This window comes from Saccostrea cucullata, unplaced genomic scaffold (genome assembly GCF_032062105.1).
Source record: "Saccostrea cucullata isolate Sc308-1 unplaced genomic scaffold, CSIRO_AGI_Scuc_v1 ctg1192, whole genome shotgun sequence".
NCBI lineage: Eukaryota > Metazoa > Mollusca > Bivalvia > Ostreida > Ostreidae > Saccostrea > Saccostrea cuccullata.
In genome coordinates this window covers 60483-81281 of record NW_026923334.1, presented here as the reverse complement: position 1 = coordinate 81281, position 20799 = coordinate 60483, and the positions used below count along the sequence as shown (strand labels likewise).

The following is a 20799-nucleotide window of genomic DNA, read 5'->3' as shown; positions in this document are numbered from 1 at the left end:
GCCTAGAACATCACCTAGATTCAAACCATTTGCACGATACTCTACAATCTGCATATCGTTCTTATCACTCAACCGAAACTGCACTGTTGCGTGTTCACAATGACATCGCTACCGCCTTAGACAACAACTCTTACGCTGTACTTGTCATGCTCGATCTTTCGGCCGCGTTCGATGTTATAGACCATCAGATTCTTTTCCATCGTCTTGAATACTCATACGGGATATCCGGTTCTGTGCTATCATGGATAAAGTCCTATTTAACTGACAGGAGTCAGAGAGTTTCGGTAGGTGCAACCTTATCAAATGCGGAATCGCTTAAAATCGGTGTGCCTCAGGGCTCGGTTCTTGGACCCCGGTTGTACTGTTTGTTTTCGAAACCTATAGGAAATATATGCAAGCGTCATAAAATGCGGTATCACTGCTATGCAGATGATACCCAAATATATCTCGTTATTGAGCCAAACGAAGACTTGAATAATGTGGCCTCTTCTCTTAATGCTTTTCTAGTCGACATAAAACAATGGATGTGCACCAATCTTTTAAAATTAAATCATGAAAAGACTGAATTGATGTTCTTTTGTCCAAAACATAAAATAAAAGACGTTTCTACATTCAATCTTGTCTTTGGAGAGAGCTCAATTAGTGACTCTCCTTTTGTGAAGAACCTTGGAGCCTATTTCGACCAGACTCTAAGTATGGAGAAAAACTGCACTTCAATAGTTAGAACATGCTTCAATAATATCCGGAAAATCGGTCGCATCCGTCCGTACATCACTGACGACGCATGCAAAACCTTGATAAATTCACTTGTGACTTCCCGGCTCGATTATGCAAACTCGTTGATGTATGGCATAAATAAGCAACTTGTGAATAAACTGCAAAAAGTCCAAAATACTGCTGCGCGGCTGATAACTCGTACCAGGAAATCTGATCACGTGACCCCAATCTTGAAAGATCTCCACTGGCTCCCTGTCCAATACAGAAGTCAATATAAAATACTTTTGTTTGTATACAATGCATTGAACAATCGTGCTCCAAATTACTTGTCTGAGCTTCTCAAAATATACTCTCCTTCCAGGTCCTTACGTTCACAGTGTTCTTTTCTTTTGGATGTTCCTAAAGTTGGAACAGTCGTCGATTTGACTACGCCTCCATCTCACTATGGAACTCTATTCCTCTGTGTCTTAAAAATTCCAAAACTGTTTCCGCTTTTAAAAAAGGACTCAAAACTCACCTCTTTGAACGAGCTTACGAGGGAATGTAAATATTGTTTTTATAGTGATATATATATATACCTAATGTAAAAGGACACTGAACTGATCTTAAAGTTTTTAATATTTTTTTATTTCGTGCTCTAGTGATCGAGTACAGGTTCCTTTAATATTTATTATTATTATTTTTTAAAATGTTTCATAAGTTGTAATTTTTTTAGAGTGACTCCCACGCAACGTAATTTTTTATGGCCTTTTAGTACACATAAAGTCTTTTAGATATCCTATTTTTATGCACAAATATGTATCATGTATTTTTTAAAGTAATTTGTTCGCCAGTTTGTAAGCTTATATCTATTTTAATGTGAAGCGCACTAGAGTGTCATTATTATAATGCGCTATAGAAATTATTGTATTGTATTGTATTGTATTGTAAAAGTTAAGAAGTTTTATGACAACAGTGGTGATTTCATTAATTTAATTGTTAATTTCCTTCACATGTGTAGGAATATATCGTTATCACCTGTAGATCTTTATTTAGTTCATTTAATAGGAAAGAGCAGGCTCTTTATTTGAACAATTTCTAAAACGAGATAAGCTATTGACAAAGACGTTGATGGAATAAAAATATTGACAGATTTCTTTAAAGTTCGCATTTCGAAATTGCAGAGGTCAATACAATTATCTTGGCTGCAAATTCAAACTATCATTAAGGTAGGATTCTTCTCTGGTTTCTAACTAGATGAAACATTAAAAGTATATTTGCTTATATGTCTTATATATTGAGGTGTAAGGAATTTAAAAGACTAAATTTTTCTTTCCTCATCACAATTGTACAACTTTAAATAGAAATGGTAAACTGCGTTTGAAAACTAGCAGGGACTATATTTTTGGCGGAATGGTGGCGTATGAAAATATCTTCTTTTCTGCCTCTCAAAATTATAACAGAACAATGAATTTAATCATAATTTTTACACAATCGAAGACTTGGAGAAATTTTCAAATGTAATTTAGATTAATAAAGAGGGACTAAACTTTCAAAATATATCAAATAAATATGATTTTTCAAACAAACTAGAACTTTATTAGCTTTTAAACGCTTCCTATCAAACTGCAGATTTGAGCCAACAATCCATAAAAAGTATTTTTTCTCTCTTAGTAAACGATCAAAACTTTTTGTTTTTGTATCATTTTGTACATTTATAAGACTACTTTATTATATGTGAAAATAAGAAAAAGTTAAATATAGGAAGCATATGAAAATAAGTAATATATCCTTAAAAAAATTTAAGAAAAACAGAGAAAATTCGGATTAGCCAATATCCAGTTAAGTTAAATTATTTATGTAAATTTGGTAATATCATGCTGTAGACCCGATATAGTAATAAGTTTTTATGCAAAAAGAACAATCATTAAACTTTTGAACTAGAAGTAGGCATCACATGATTGGCAACAGTTATTTTTTATTCTTAATGTCAAGGAAAAAGATAATGACCTTGACCTTACCTTGCCTCTAATATAAAACGGTCAAATTTAATTTCACTGATACTATCACTTACTGATATTGTCTTCTTGATTCTGTGAAAATTTCATTAATTTTTAAATATTAGAAATATGAGAAGAATCCTACCTTAAGTCAAATGCTGATGAATTTGTTGCATAGAAATTGTAAGGCCATTATTTACGTTCTTAATTGTCTGTGGATATTTTACGTTTTTCCGATCACGAAAAGAAGCAAACGACATATGTATTCAGTCGGCAGCCGATGAATACAGGGTATGATCCTTCATGACATTTGATTCTTTCTCTGATATTTAAGATGTCCGCGCTTACTCTGCTGCTGATTTGTATCATCTGAATGGACTTCAAAGGTTGAATATTGTTCGTTTCCTCTAATTCATACAAATACATTTGTTTTATTGTGTAGATCAAAACACTGTGATTTTCTTTTAAATCATTTACCGTGCAAAATAATAAGACACTGACCTCTCACTCTTCTGACTATATACACATAAATTGCTTTAATTGAATCACTTGTCTAGGTCTTCCAACACTCTATTGGAATTTACATGGGCACCAATTGCGCTTACTTATCAGCAGACCTTTTTTCGTATTCGTATGAAGCAGAATTTGTGCAAAATTTTATGCGTGAAAAGGAAAAAAAAACTTGCTGTGGCCTTCAACTCAATATTTAGATATATCGACCACTTATTGTTTATCAACGATGGTAATTTCCATTCCTATGTCAATACGATATATCCTGGTGAGCTTCAGATAAAAGATACGAAAGAGTCTGACACATCTATTTCATATTTGGATATTTTACTTTAAAAAGACGTTAATGGTAATCTAACAACTAAGCTCTATGATAAACGTGATGACTTTAACTTCTCTATCGTCAACTTCCTTTACTTATGCAGCAATAAACCTTCATTACTTGCATACGGCGTTTATATATCTCAGTTGATTCGGTACGAAACAGCATGCTCTACGTTTGAACATATTCTAAAACGAGGTAAATTATTGACAAACAAGTTGATGTAACATGAATAGCAGCAGTCTCGTTTAAAGTCATCATTTCGTAACTTCTTTGGTCGATTCAATGACCTTGTCAGCAAATACAACTTATCATTGAGTCAAATGTTTACTGACGTTTTTCATACTAATTGTTAGTCCATTATTTACACACTGAATTGACGGAGAAATTTTTTCCGTTAATTCCCGATCTTGACAAGGAGCACACGGCGGGTGTGACCGGTCAGCAGGGGATGCTCCCTCCTCCATGGCACATGATCCCACCTCTGATGTTTTGAGGTCCGTGTTTGCTCTGATCCTATTTTGCATTGTTTTATGGACTTTGATATTGAAAACTGTTCGTTATCTCCACATCCTTCATTTGAAATCAAATAAATTTTAATTTTAGTAGCTATGGTATTGATATGAATATATAATTATATCCTTAAAATAAAAAAGAAAAACACGAAAATCTTTACTGAAGTTTTTTGTGTTTTTCTTTTTTTATTTTAAGTATCTAATTCCGACCACTGAGACTTTTTATTGGATTATCTATATAATTATATCTATATTTGTCTATATCTATATTTACATGAATATCAAGCCAGAAAGTTAAAGAACAACTAGAAAGAACTAAATTATAGAGAGAATAAACATTAAATTTTCTTACGATATGCACAGGTACACGTTGCATTCAGGATGACGTAGATAATTCTGAGACTCGTCCTCTTCATTCTGTCAGAATTCAAACTTTTAAACACAAACTTTTTGGATGACGAACTACACATAAAGAGTATACAGTATATTACAGCAGGTGATATAAACATGAAACTAAAATCAATTAAAATTCAGTGTATATATCAAATTTCCTTCAAAGTGTACGGTAGTAACTCGCAGGTATATGAAGATAAAACGGTATAATGTATATATATTTACGAATTTAAAATATATGGCGCAAATTGAAATATCAACAAGTCAGCGTTGATTTGACTAAGTTCAGTAGTGAATAAACTTTTTTAAAACTTATTTGCATACATACATGTCATTATACAATGTAATTTACTAAGCGGAAGCTGTTTTCACTCAGCACGCATAAAAAAGACATGTTTAAATATAGAGCGCTCGCAATATATATAAATTGTAATTGAGATACAATATTGAAAATTTAATAATAAACTAATACAGATGACTAAAATTTTAATCTTACCTTAGTGTAAGGATATTTTGATAACAAAATTCTTCTTTTATATTTGATACATGTATACACCAGGAAGTCAGTTATAAACTCAACACAAATGTTTTGAGAATGATATGTAATATTTCACCTGTCTATTTTAAAAGATGCGCAAAAGGGTTGAGCACCGTGAAGTGTATATGTACGAAAGCCCAGAAGGCTCATTCGAGATTCGAGGTTCGAAATACGAGATTCGAAATTCGAGTTTCGAAATTCAATATCAAAACTAACCAGTCAAAAGCGGGTTCAACAATTGATTATTCTCCTTTATTATGATTTTATTATCAAGAAATCGCATGAGTCATTTGATTAAATTACAATGCAAGAAAGAGTGTTTTACATACAATGCAAGAAGGTGTGTTTTATGTATTAGAAAGACATTTAAATAATCATTGGATTTTTGATCAACAAGATATACTTTAATTTATATAATGGGTTCTTAAATATCAAAAAGAATACATATATCAGGAGTATATATATATATTTGCATTGTCTACTTTATTTACGGGGTTGATTACATATAAATAAGTGATAAATAAGTCTCTAAGTGTCTAAAGATTAACAATACCCCTACCCCTACCTATCCCACCTGTCCATTTTCCAAATAGTACTGATAAACAAAAATCGCGTTTGTTTTCCCGATAGAGGAAATTCATAAAAATTAAGTATTGAAGGGGGCCGACTATAGTTTTCATTGCGCAATATTTCGCGCATCAAAGCGAAACGAAGCGTATTTACTATTCTAATGGAACTTTTTCGCTTAATTATTAAAATTGAACAAAATTAAGAAAGTATAGGTATAAAAATGTAACAAAATTTGATATAACTGATTTTTTTAACCGATTTTGCAATTGATAGGTAGGTTGACGTCGTTGCACTGTGTTTTTGACGTTATGATAATCTGTACCTCTTAAAGAAAGGGGTTATAAAAATATTATTTAAGAAAAAGTAATAAACATACGCTCTTGAAATTTAAAACATAGAAATTTGAGAATATCTCCAATATTTTTATTATGTTTTCATGTGAATCCATTGTGTACGTCATATTTTGTAGTACTCTATAAAAATAGTAAAAATTTCTAATTTTTTGCATTTTGAGATGCCCCCTCTGGTAACAAGACGGTAGAATTTTGTGTTTACATATACATATATAGCATAATATAATATTACTCATCAAATATTATAGTTTGAACAAAATGTCTATTGTAGTATTTGTATAATTTGCTTTAAAGTGCTTAAAATTGGCATTTTCCTGTATAATCCTATAGTAAATGTACCTGTATTTTGAGACGGTCCCTAAAAAATACCTGAACTTTACATGTACACTGAAAATAATGTAAGTTATATATGGTGTAAAAATGAAGAGTTTCGGTATTGTAGTTTTCACACTATAAAACTATAGTCGGCTCCCTTAATTTCTATTCTTCATCTAAGGTTTTGATTTCTTGAATTAATTAAAGATTATATTTACAATACAGTTTGGCAATATGAATTAAAATAAATGCGGCATTTAATTTTTCTTATATCAAATAGTAGAGGAGTCTAAATTAGATACAGAACTATAGCGTTATGATTTTATATTTTAGTCTCTGACCATAGAGTTATATGGCCAAAGACTAAAATATACGGCTTGTGAAACCTTATAACGCTACAGTTCGATTCAGCAGTCTCACTGCACAAATATACCCTTTATAAATGTAATAAAATATATATACCCTTGAATTACTGTGCAGATTCATAATATTTCATATCTCATTATAATCAATACAATACTAGTATTCTCCCTCAGCAATGATCTGATAAAAAAAGTCGACATACTTGTTCCGTAAGTCAACTATAAGACAATTTAATATTCCATAAATACGTATTTACTATTTTGTTTAATGAGAAAAATAAGATTATATATGTATTTTTCAAAATGGCATCCAAATTTTATTTTTATTTCGTTTTAATATATACATAAAACATTTCTTCTTGAATTATCATTTTATCAAATGACCCATTTCTTATAAATATATTCAACGATTTAGTGATAGTAAAAACATAACAAAGGGGAGTAATCAAATGTTGAACCAGCTTTTGATTTGTTAGTTTGGATCTTGAATTTCGAAACTCGAACTTCGAATCTTGTATTTCGAAACTTGAATCTCGAATGAGCTTTCTGGGCTTTCGTAGTATATGCTAAGGAAATTGTATCTCAATAAAATTTAAATTTTCAACCACGTATTTCTGTATTACGCTATCATTTTCCTATGATTCACTATAAATATTCAAATGTAAGATGACAATTAAATGTGCGAATAAAGTGACACACTATTAGACAAAATTAATTTTTAAGATAACATCTGCTGAGGAAATCTTTCCCTCTTTCATATTTTTAATTTATTTATTTTACACAAAAGATGGAATTTCAAATGAAGTCACGTATTTATGTAAGGGTTGTACAGGGAAAATGTTAACACACTGACTTATAATGATCTTCAAATTATTCAAAAAGGATTTCCTCCATTTTTATAATTATAAGAAAATCATATTTACCGTAGCATTATTCTACACACCAAGGGTAAATTAAAAAGAGGCCCATGGGCCACATCGCACACCTGAGCACTGTGGCTGGAAAAAAGTAGAAATTGGTTTATTATTAAATAGTTATTATCCAAAAGTAGTCCCATGACCAATCATGCTTTGTTATTCTTGATAGGATGATTTTTAAAGAATTTTCCTATATATGTCTATGTAAAACTTTGGTCGGCCATTGTGGCCTCGCCCTACCTCCAGGGTCATGATTTGAACAAATTTGAATCTACACTACCTGAGGATGCTTCCATATAAATATGACTAAATATGGCTTTGTTATTTTTGAGAAGATGTTTAAAGAATTTTCCTATATATTTCTATGTAAAACTTTGGTCGGCCATTGTGGCCCCGCCCTACCCCCGGGGATCATGATTTGAACAAATTTGAATCTACACTACCTGAGGATGCTTCCATATATTTAGGATCAATTATGACTTTGCTATTCTTGAGAAGAAGATTTTTTATGAATTTTCTTATATATTTCTATGTAAAACTTTGGTCGGCCATTGTGGCCCCACCCTACCCCCGATGGTCATGATTTGAACAAATTTGAATCTACACTACCTGAGGATGGTTCCCCATAAGTTTCATTTTTCCTGGCACAGTTTCTTGAGAAGAAGATTTTTAAATGATACCACCAAATTTTCATTAAATCCCAATTATCTCCCCTTGAATGAGGGCGTGGCCCATCATTTGAACAAACTTGAACCCCTTTCACCCAAGGATGTTTTGTGGCAAGTTTGGTTGAAATTGGCCCAGCGGTTCTTGAGAAGAAGTCGAAAATGTGAAATGTTTACAACAACGACAACGACAACGACGACAAAGAACGGACAAATTGTGATCAGAAAAGCTCACTTGAGCTTTTGGCTCAGGTGAGCTAAAAATGCAATCAGCATTATACTTGCAGATATTCAGTATTTGAAAACTTAAAACTTATTATCTATTAAACACTCCAAAATACTTGTCCGTGTGTCTGTCTGTTAACAGTGTCCTTGCTAAAATTTGAAAATAAAGGAAGACTGGCATATTTCCTACAAAGATTTCCTGGGTGTAAGAAATTGTCATGATGTTTCTTAGTGTCATTTTTCTGAGCCTTTTGCACTGAAAGGAAAGGTATAAATACAATATTAGAACGGAAAAGATTATCAGTTCATACTTTACCTGATAAGAATTAAAAATCTTCAAACGAGAATAAATTGTATTTACTTGAGCTTAGATACATGAGATCTGCGCATGACTGCTCATGTAAAATTGTATTTAAACTTACGCCTGCATTGACTGCGATATAAGATACATGAGGGCAACATATTGCTGTTCATGTAAATTCTATGTTATAATCTGCAAGCTAGGAAGTGAGTTAAAGTATACGAGGTCGGCATATGGCTGCTTATGTACATTGCATGTTTAAATCTGCCTGCATATAATGTGAGCTACAATACATGGGTACAGAATATTGCTTCTCATGTAAATTGCATGTAACCTGCCTGATTCTTCTCATATTTAAACCTCAACATACATTTGTTATAAATTGTCTCCATTAGGTCAGCATAATAATGCTCATATAAAATGTATTTAGTCGATGCATGTATATGTTTAGTCATTTAATTACACATGTATTTTCATGTTTATGCACCAATCTGTACACATTATATTAATAAAAATGGTTTAATACATTCTGAAATTTCATACAGTTAATTTTAAAATTGCTTACATGCATAGTAGTGTTACCACAGTCAATCAAATAATTTAAACAAATCGTCCTTTTTGGCAAATTTTTATTTCAATGTAATTCAAATAGAATGCTTTTTACTTAACACGCGTCATGTAAGCATTTAGTATGCCTTCAGACCCCTTTTTGTTCGTTACTTTCTTGCTCCACAAACCTTTTAAAATAATATCTATACAATAGCTGGGATAAGTACTAGGTAAGATATCTTAATTGAAAATTTTCATCATTGACCTTATACACGATTTAAATGTACATTATTGTGAGTAAATATATATTATACATTCTTTTGTTTCGCTTCTTGTCATTCATCTTAGCAATAACTAACAAATTCACTCAGCTGAAGTTTTTCTGTTTTCCTCAAGTGGATAAAGCAACAAGGAAAAGCTTAAGAAAAGGCATTTAACTTTAGAAATGTGTGTAATTTGTTTCATGAAAAAAGTGTGAATATAAAAGTAATCTTATTAAATTTTTATTTGTTTGAAAGAAATATGTAGCTTTCGTCAAAAATAAACTAAAACTAGAGCAAAGCTCGTTGCAAAGCAACGAGTAGGTCTTCCGTCCTTTTTGACCGGAAGTAGCTTTCATTTTTAACAAAAATGAGAAATAACGCCCAAAAATGCTTTGAATCCTCTAAAGCTGAGTTAATTAATGCAAAAATAAGCCATTTTTGGCTACTTCCGGTTTGACCGGAAGTAATGACGACGGACGGAAAATTAATTTTTAAGCTCCCAGAGACATATGTTACCCAAAAACTTGTCAAGAACAGCAAAAATACGCGTTTTTCGATTACTTCCGGTTTGGCCGGAAGTGACGACGCCGGACGCACTTTGACGACTCCAATAGATTGAGCTTGATATTTTGAACAACTTTGCTTCTTTGACGTATTACAAATTCTTAATACGTTTTGAGATACAAAGAAAAAACTTTCGGCCCCTCTAGGCCCTTAATTTTAAGGTCCAGCCCCTTTTTTGAGATAGCATTTGAAAGATCTTGGAATTCCACACTTCTTTTATTCTATATATTTTTACAAAATATTTCTAGGTAAAAAAGATATCGAAGAAAAGGTGTTAGAAATTTTGAAATTCACGACAGGACTATTTTTGGACCATAGCGAGCGCCGACGTACGGCGTTTCCGGAAAAATCAAATTGCGAAAAGCACATCTACAGACATAGGTCTATCATACCTGAAAGATTCATGTTTCTATCTTAACCCATTTTCCAGAAAAACTCTGGACAACTTGACCCTTTAAAATTCATAAAATCGGCAATATCTCAGACCGGAAGTGACGTCACCAAAAAAGAAAAAAACGCACAAGGTTCAAGTGATGGTACATAAATCCTGAAAGTTTCATGAAAATTCATCAAGCCGTTTTCGAGAAATCGCGTGCACAAAATCGGTAAGAAAAAAAACAATAATAAAAGTGAAAAAGAAACCTAAGAATAACAGAAAGGTCTTCCGCTGAAGACAGAAGACCTTAATAAAAACAAATTAAAATCATGCACCTACTTGGAACATATCAGAAGAATATTTCCCTCACTGCACTGCACACTGCACTGGAAGATAATACAGTTAACGTACTCATAATTTTATAAAATAATTGTAAGCAAAGAAGTCGATTAAATTGAAATTTGTATTTTCCTTTTGAAAAAAATATAATTCAGTGACAATAACAGCCTTGAGAATATAGCGTTAAACATTTTTTTTCTTTGAAAACATTGTCACAAGGTGATATTATTGTTTGTGTTTATCTTCGTTTTTTTTTTTTTTTTTTGGTTCTTCACTCAAAGCAGAGACTGACAAAACGTGTGCCATCCCTTCCTCTTAAAAACTTTCCTACAGTTTCAATATATAGTTTTTATTCGGTTTTTATTTTTTTTTTCTCAGAAGTGAACAATAACTTATATACTTGCCTGAAATATAAAAGTAGAAAAATTACCAGTAGAATATGTTTAAATTCCTTATGTATAAGGTATTTGAGAACAGAGCACAATTTTACCACAATGTCAAATATATATGATTTTTAAACAAAAATAACAATAATAAAATAAACAAAAAAAAAAATGTGACATACTTTTCAATACAATGTGTTATAATTTCATACTTCCTAATTCATTGTCTCTTGAAATATTTTTTTTCCGTATAAATTAAATTTTATTTGTTCTTTTAAAAAACTTACATATTTAAGAGGGCAGTTCAATAAATAATGTCCTGAACTGTATGACGTACAATACAGATATCATATTACATTAAACTTGACTTCCCTCATTATTGAATCTTTACTGAATTTATAACAGTCTATGTGGCCACTTTTCATCACATAGTTTCATCGTGAGAAGCTGGGAAACAAGGGCTATTCGAGACACTGCATTATAAATGAATGGTAAAGAATCGGTAAACTAGAGTGAAAATAAAAGCTACATTAAAGCTGCTGTAAAACTTGTTAAAAATCCTAAAGAAATATTCACTGAAATATGTAACATTTACAGCAAACGATGCCTGTTTTATAGACAAATTAGCAGGTGAACTTCATTGATAAAAAATTATATAATGGGCATCAAAAATGGGGACCTCCCTTGGCAACAAAAATTATAACAACTTATGTTCTGTTTGGCAAATTTCAACAAATAATATTTAATGATGTATACTTGACTTTAACACACATAGCAAATTTGATAAACATCGGGGAAAGTTAACACTGTTTCTAAGAAACGTTTGACAGTAAAAAAGCTTGGTACTCAAAGGTCACCCTATATTTTGAAAAATGAGTGAAAACGACAGAGTGTACGAATATCTTAACAATTATTTTAAAATATCAGTAATTGTAGTTAACCACGTTTGTTTTATATTCAAAGAGATATTGGAACATGAATCTATTGCTTAAAACCATCAAAACAAAATTTACCACAAGATGTACTTGATACAAACGGCGGAGGTCTGACAACAGCAAAGGTAGGCAAGAGCACAAAGACAGATTTATATGCATTTTTCTAAAATATTACTGGTATTGTTGTTCAAATTTATATTAGGGGAAACAGTTTAATATCTGGACAAGTCTAGAAAGCAATTTTTTTCCCAAAAAGTGAAAGGTTTATTAGAGGAAGGACCCAGAATCAGGAATCCACTACATTGAATTTCTTCATGACAGCGTCCAAACCCGCATGTCCTGAAGAGTAAAGGGGTTTTCTGGATGAACAGAAAGTTAATGTTTTTTTTCAAATTAACAATATTCGCTAGATCTTTGACCTTTTGACATTTGTCTATTTCCAAACTTGATAAAAAAAACCTTTCAGAAGAAAAAAATCCAGGAAATCATTGGATCTGCGAATTTCCAGTATACTAAGGGTCTACTTAAAAATGAGTTCTAAAAAATGTTACGGACATGTGTTTGAATTAAAAGAGATTAATAAGTAAAACCATGAAGACTTAATCATTGAAAAGCGTCGCTTGCTTCTTTCTGAGCACCGAGGACATTATTTATTGAACAGCCCTCGTACATGAACAATTTCAACTTGATGGCTATGTTCTCAAATTTACTGGTTTGAATATATTTTACTGAGTTTAAGTAACAAACAAAGTTGCCTTATAAACAGCATAACACAATTTTAGAAAAGATCAATTTGTAATTTTATATTATGGACATTTAAATCTAATTACAAAATATTCATTCCAGGTATTAACACTTTACAACTTACAAAATTGTTATGCAAAATAAACTAAATCCTCACGTCATAGAAATATTACGTTACCATTTCCCCGCAAGCACTTTCTAGCAGGGTGCAAGTTTCTCTAAAGTTTAGCGTAAATAATATCATGACGTAATATTTTAATTAGAAAACAATTTTTCTTATTTTATGAGATTAAGTAAGTATGAAATAGTTGGACTTTGACAATAAATTGAAGATTTAATGAACTTTTTAAAGTGCGTGAAAATGCGTGATTGCGAGGAAACGGTAAATGCGTGATGTTGCATCAGAAATAGGAAATGGTATTTGCGTTAAGATGCGTGACTGCGGGGAAGGGGGTTAAATTATGGGCAAAACATTTCATTGCATTTCTTCAAAATAACATATATAAACGAGAGATGTCGATGTCGTACCTGAAACAAAATTTCAAAGTTGACAAAATAAATACTGTATACAGGGTTATTTTCGCCCCGTGTTATTTTCGCCCTTTCACGATTGAAAACAATTTTGTCCCGTTTTAATTTCGCCCACTTATAGTTTTGTTTAAGAAATGATACTGTAATCTTTGAATTCGCCCTGTTTTAAATTCGCCCAATAGAGGTAAGGGCGAAAGGGGCGAAAATAAAACGGGGGCGAAAATTTCCCTGTATACAGTAATCAGAAAAATAGAATCTTTGATTCTTAAAGTACAAGGAAATGTGTATACAAACGCGACTCAAATTCGTAATTAAATTTAAAATCCTAGGAAAAAGAATTTTCGTAGCATACTATACTAATTAATGTGTAATGTTATAACAACATATATATATATTTTTTATACTGTATAAAAAAAATGAGAAATATTGATTCTAAACATGTGTTTAGTTGAATGTACCAACTGCTCACATTGTTTTAAATAAATACAATGCGGCAGAATTCAATATGATTTTAAAATATATCTATGGCTTGTTATATGCTTAGACGGTGTACAATTTGAAGGATATTGTGATAATTTTGATCACAATAGTTACATTAAGTATGTTTAGAGAAATTTTTACTGTACAGTATTACTATATCATTATCCCTTCATAACGTGTTATGGTAGGTACTTGTTTGTAGTTGAGATGAGTGAAAAATCCAATTTTCAAATAAATTTGACTTAAAATAGAATTAGACAGAGTATAATTTGGAGAAATATGACAATCTTAATTCTCTAATACATATGCACATGTCCTAAGGTTTTACTTCAATATCGACCCTAAGCTTGTCCCTAAACATAAGAATATAGCGAAATAAGCAATGTTAAATATATATGACGCGTAATGACTTTTGGTCCAGATGTTTTATTTGTAAAACAATGAATAGGCGTCATAAACATCACACGTATTTTCCTAATGTTCTTCACCTTATTTTTTCCACATTCTCAAATATTTTGAGTTAAAAACAAAGCCAATTATTTTTTTTTGTAATTAAAGAGGGGACATAAAAACTCAAGTTTGTAGTTAAATAATTTTTTTTTTGCTTTCTCTCTTTAAACCAAGGGGAAATTTAAACTTAAGTTTGCACTTATATCATTTTTTTTGGCTTTCTCTCGTTAAACTACTTTACAGTGGTAAATAAACATGGTTTCGTGTATTTAGTACATGCAGCGAAAGTACAAATATTTTCTCCCTTGGTAAAGCATTACCTCTGTTGTCAAAGTAAGCTCTTCTGCTCGATTTTCTGTCGACTGTGATTATCTTATGTACATATAAAATTACAGTATGAGCCAGAGTAGTGTTTTGTCTAGTGCAAGTTCTCTCGAAAAGAAACAAGAATATGAATTTATTTTAAACAATCAAAAAAGTCTATGTGAGTAAATCTACAAATTAACGGGAGTTCTACATTAAAATGAAACATCAGCAATGCATCCATCTACATTTTGTCGTCTGCTTTTTCATATTGGTGAAGTTCTTCATACGTGTTTTGGTGGTCGAGTTCACTAAGTTCTGCATAAGGGGAAGTTACCCTGTTCGATAAGAAAATAATGTTTGCATTAAGACGTCAATCTTTGAATAAGAATTTATTTGAGTGAAAAATTATTAAAGAAGGGAGCAAAAAACAATACTTACACATCACACCCACTTTGTTTATCTGCAAATTATAAAAGAAAACTTAAAAAAATTACTACCTTTCGGAAAATTTTTAAATTTTTATGCCCCAGAATCGAGAGATATTCTTTTGTCCCGTCTGTCTGTTTGTCTGTCTGCTTGTGTGTAGGCCACAACTATTGCGCTGTCAAGGGTAGGTACATATGTATATACCACTTCATTCTACATCCCACTCCAGAATTGTGTTAAATTAGGGGACATAGTGTTTCACAAACAGAACTTGTTTTAAAACATGTAATACTTTTGATATTTTCATTTGTTACCAACAGCTTTACATACAGATTTTAGTTTTAAAATATTTTTCCCTACAGTTCGTGGCATTTGTAGATGGTTTATACATGTATATATATAATAATCTACCAGAATATGATTGTAATGGAAACTTTTAACATTACTTATAAGGTTTTGATAAGTTGATTTCAAGTACCACAGTATTATTGGTTGTATCTTTTTTTTTACTCCATTCAATGTTGTAGACATAGAATTGAAACACCATAGAAATAATCACCGTTAAAGTTGTTCACAATATCGTGTCTTTATGATAAAAATGACCTCTACATGTCTTTATTTGATATTACCTCCTGTACTCACAGGTGAAAATTCGTTGTAATACTCTTTGTCATTCTTGGTGTCAAAAACCGTCCCTTTCTCTGTAAAAGAAAAGTTACATGACAAAGAGATAAAATAAAATGTACCAATTTTTAACGGTTTTGGCAACCCACTTAGTCCATCAATTTTTTTCTTTCCAACACATCATCAGCCGAAATATGGCTGAAATATTGCCGACTCGGCGTTAAACAATATACAATCAATCAATCCAACACATTATATGTTTGAAAAATTATTACTTTTTTCTGGATAGTAAAGTAGTTTATTGGATATTTTCTTATTCAAGGATTATTTTTTGTTATAAAAATCGCAAGAAAATAAACGATAACTTAAGTGAGATATGAGAGAAATTGCTAGTAAATTAAAAATAAATCAAACTTTTGAAATTATAGACTTAGATACATAGATGGAATTAAAGAAAATATAAAACTTGCGCTGCATTTTCCTCCAGATGTAAAAGTTTAAGGCACTGCCCATCATAACAATTAGTATAGAGACAGTCACACTTGTAATGGTCACTGTGTAGTCAATCTTACCATTGTCGCAAGATTGTGACTACAAAAATTGGACAAAAAGAAAATTTGCGACTTTATTATGTATTTATTGTTCATCATAAAATGAAGTGTACAATCACATATTTAAAAAAACCTATTTTAATGTTGTCACTTCCTTCGATTGTTTATTTATGTTACCTCACCTGTAGGGACGATATACAATGTCCTGATTCGTGATGAAAAGTCTGGCTGATAAAGTCTGTACTACAACGCTCTTTACAATTGACTCCCCAGTACGATGGTCTACAGACTACATAATAAACAATAGAGCCAAGGACCTTAACTCACCTTGCGCATTCATGATCAAAATCAATATTAAAATGGATCTCGTAAGCCCTACCACAAAACAACAACTTGCGAAACCATTTAAAAAAAAATTAATATTCTTTGGTTTATCCTCATTGATAGATGCAATAAAATTATTAAACATATAATAGATTAAAGAGAAAACAAATTTCAATAAAAAATTATGGTTACGAACTCTGACCGATTTTGAAGAATTCTGAAGAAATCACGAAGAAAAACTTTGTGTTCCTTAGTTGAACAATTATTAAAGATTTTCCTGTATCAAATAAGATCCACAAAATATGAAAATTAAATAAAATGAAAGTAAAAATCCTGCAGCATTTTACACTTTTCTTATTTAGTTAAGAAACAATTTAATTTTTCACTATTATTGTAACTTAATTATCCGGAAAACATGGTAGACATTTAGATTAATTACTCGGTTTTATAATATTTACATGTAAAGCGTTCAATAAATATACACATAATCATTAATTTGTTTTAGGATACATGAACGAACTTATTACTGCAGATGCATATAGGAAAAAAGGTCATCCCTACAACTTTTTTTCGCACGAAATTGCAGTTATCAAACCTTTAACGTAAACAAGAAGTAATTTCACATATTATAAGATAAAATAAATATTTTATTTATACAAAATAAAGTAAATATAACATATTTCATACCATTTGTACAAAGAACCCCGTCGTATCCTACAGCACACCCTTCTGAACATGTACCGTTGACATGGTTACACGTGGAATTGTTCATACAATGTCCACAGCTTTGGTTGCAGTTATAGCCATACTTTCCATCTTCACACGCTATTAAAAAGGATAATTATTATTGATTTAGTACAAACAAGATCAAAATGAGTTTTGACTTTGTTACAGCGTACATTCCTTCGTCACATTCTATATACTTGTAGAGGTTTTTGTTTAAAAAACAAATTGATGGTGAAACGATTTTATTCTGTAATCTCTCTGTATAGTGTTTATAGAACACATCTTAACATAAATGGCTGTTTCTTACCTTTAGTACAAAGCAATCCTTTGTATCCAATTGAACATCCTTGTAAACAAGTACCGTTTATATGGTCACATTGTTCGTCGTCTAAACAGTTACCACATTTTCTGTTACAGTTCTCACCATACATTCTACCATCACATCCTTAGAAATAGAAATAAAATACTTATCATAAATTTTATTTTTCAAATAAATTAGTAATGTTCTGCGAGCAAAAAAAGGTTGGTTTGTCCAACCTCGAAAATGACATTTTTTCGCCCTAGGTGTTACTGAGAAAAACTCCTTTGTTACGAACATTTGACTCCAAAAAATCCCTATAATTCAGGAGTGTGAGGGAACTCTATTGTTACGTAGAATGTACAATTTTTAATTCATTCTGTAAGTTCTATAAAATTTTATCGTAAAGTTTGGATCGAGTGTCCAAAGAATTAAGGGCTTTTAACTGACGTCAGAAAGGGGGAGGGGGTTCCTTTTCCAACATTCTATAAAATTTTGCCCCTGAAAAAACTCGTATAGACCTAGGAAATGTTTAAACTGGCTACAGAGAAATTAAATTCATCCAGAGTACATGTTTAATGTCACAATAGATTCAGAGAGAAAAGGGATTAACAGTAAATGTCGATTAGTAGCTAAGGTGTGAAAAAGTTAAATAGTTAAAAAAATAAAGATTATTTTTGGTAGATATTGAACTTCAAAAAGCAAAATATGCTGACATCTTTTTTACTGGAAGTATAAAATATTTTATTCACATGTTGTTCTTATCTATGTTTTCCCAAATACTCGGAATATTTCTGTATTTTCATACTTCAACACTTATTTTCATACTACACATTTAATTGTGAAATATTTATTTGTTTGACTGATGGTTTCTTAAACACATTATTTTGCTCTCTTCACGATCTATAACTATGTTGTTGTTTATTCTTACCCTCACGAGAAAGATATTTTTATTTCATGTTATTTCTATCGCTAATTTAGTACAACCAACGTATTTTAAATAGTTTTATGATTGAGTTTATAACCTTATTTTAAAGATATTGACTGGAAAATGCAATCTAAGTGTGGCTTTGATTCTGTATCAGTCTCTCCATAGCGTGAATTTTGAGATCGTTATGCTCACTTCTTGATTGCATGGAGCTAAGTTAGACAAGATATAAGCATTCTAAAACGAATCCTGTTTACATTTTTCGAACACGGGAAAAACCAAACTATGAAGTCACGTATTTTTCTATTATAATACGGCTCGTGAATCCGGCAACTATATTTTTCTGTTGTAAAAAATCGTCTATAACGTCAACTTGTAGGATGTATATTACAGAACAACAGAAGAGAGAATAAATCTATTCCGTAATTTTCACCATTGTTAATCAATTCGTTTTCGCTACACCTTATTTCCGCGAATCAGCTATTCAATATGTATAAACTCATCAAAATATTTGCGAGATTTTTATCTGTTGTATACAATACTTCATAATATAAATATTTGCGAAAATTTAAGTTTCCCTAGTAGACAGACGGATCGCGTAATTACGCGAAAAGAAAGTTCTTGCAATCTAAATGTGGTTTACACTTTAAGAAGAAAGAAAAACAAATATTAATACAAGTAAAATATTATAAGTTTATTGAACTTATATTGGTGAATATTGGCACAAGTTGTCTGTACAAATGCACAAGCTTGCGAGTGCATTTGTAGTGCCAACGAGTGTCAATACTCACTAATATAAGTTCGGTAACTCCTTTGTTATATAGCTAAACATTTCCTCATTATTTATAATAATTATTCCTACTAACAAAAACTGTTAATGATCTTTTACAATCGGTATTCAAATTAACGTTTGTCCTGCTAGTGTTCAATATCGCATCATCCAATAATCCTATCGAGCATTATGATTTGCTTTTTTAGGTTTCAATGGGTCTAATACGTACTTAATTTTCAAAAAAAATAATTATTGAATGCACTGACACAGTCCTAACTAAAAGGACTTGGCTGTCATTACGTCAAAATGGTTAATTTCACACTTCTTATATTATAACGTCACGTACTACGTAAAATTAGTGCGATATTATACAATTATGGACGAGTAGAAGCCTCAGTCAATATCAATATTTTACTGGTGAAAAACAAACCATATTCAACACCAAAAGAGTCCATAATTGTTTTATCATTTAGTCGGGATTTGGATAAATAAGACATTGTAGGCTGTATGACGACACCATTTTCGTTTGCTATCTTTAATTGTTAAAAATAAAAAAAAAAATCTCCAGATTACTCTTTGTAACCTCCATGTTTTCCTTTCCAAGTTTTGCTATGTGTAAGACGTCCAAATGTTAAAAAATAATCCTGAAATAGGTTTGAATAATTGTTTATCTGTTCAGATAAGTAGCTCGCTGCGGCCGTTGCAACCATTGTTTACAACGTTGTTTGATGTTTTGGTTGTGACGTCAAAATGCCGTTGCACGCGCATTGACCCTCAGGTGAATACGGCCTAAAATCCGGTGAATATGTAGTGTTATGAACTGTTTGCGTTCGTATAGATTATATAGGGACTATAAATAGACTTTATAATATTTTCTGCAGACGCGCTTTCGCATCGATATCACAAATGGAGGAATATCACGTGACGTACTTTCAGCCAATGAAAACTACGAAAATAATCTTTTTATTTAATATATGGAGATAACGAACAGTATAAATTTATGACGTTATTAAACTGAATCATTTTACCATGATTACACTCTTACTAGTGTTACATAGGGAGTCTGTATATCCAGTAGAGCAGCTGCCTATACAGCTGCCGTTGATATGATGACAGTCTCTTTCATTAATGCCATTCCCACAGGTTTTATTGCATTTCAAGCCATACCTTCCACCGTCGCACTCTGCAAACAAATATTGAAACATTTAAGTATATGAAGTAACGTGTCCACCGTCATATTCTTTTATATTCTTTTAAAAGTAAACATATTTTTGATGCACTTTTATAAATCAATATTCTAATTCTTTGATTGATATCATTCAAGGGTTATATGAAAGTTGTAAGAAATAACTTTTTTTGCCAAAATGAATTACCCTAGGCATACTTAGTGTATACCAAAATATTTGTCATGAAAATCATAGACAGAATAGTTTTATTTTGATTTTCTGAACTTTGTATTTTTTGTAAAAATCTAGGCTTTGAAAGGTCGCATAAAGTATGAAGGACCCAACGTTAAATGTCATAATTTTTTTAAAATTAAATATTGTA

General features: G+C 31.3%; 1 protein-coding gene across 1 annotated transcript in view; it reads right to left on the bottom strand.

The window, feature by feature from the left end:
• The window catches only part of LOC134263754 (multiple epidermal growth factor-like domains protein 11), a 72745-nt gene that overhangs the window by 12221 nt on the left and 39725 nt on the right, over positions 1-20799 (bottom strand). The window contains exon 19 of the mRNA XM_062746137.1: positions 17215-17253. Coding sequence (XP_062602121.1) covers positions 17215-17253 — 39 coding nt within the window. The remainder of the gene's footprint in view (positions 1-17214; positions 17254-20799) is intronic.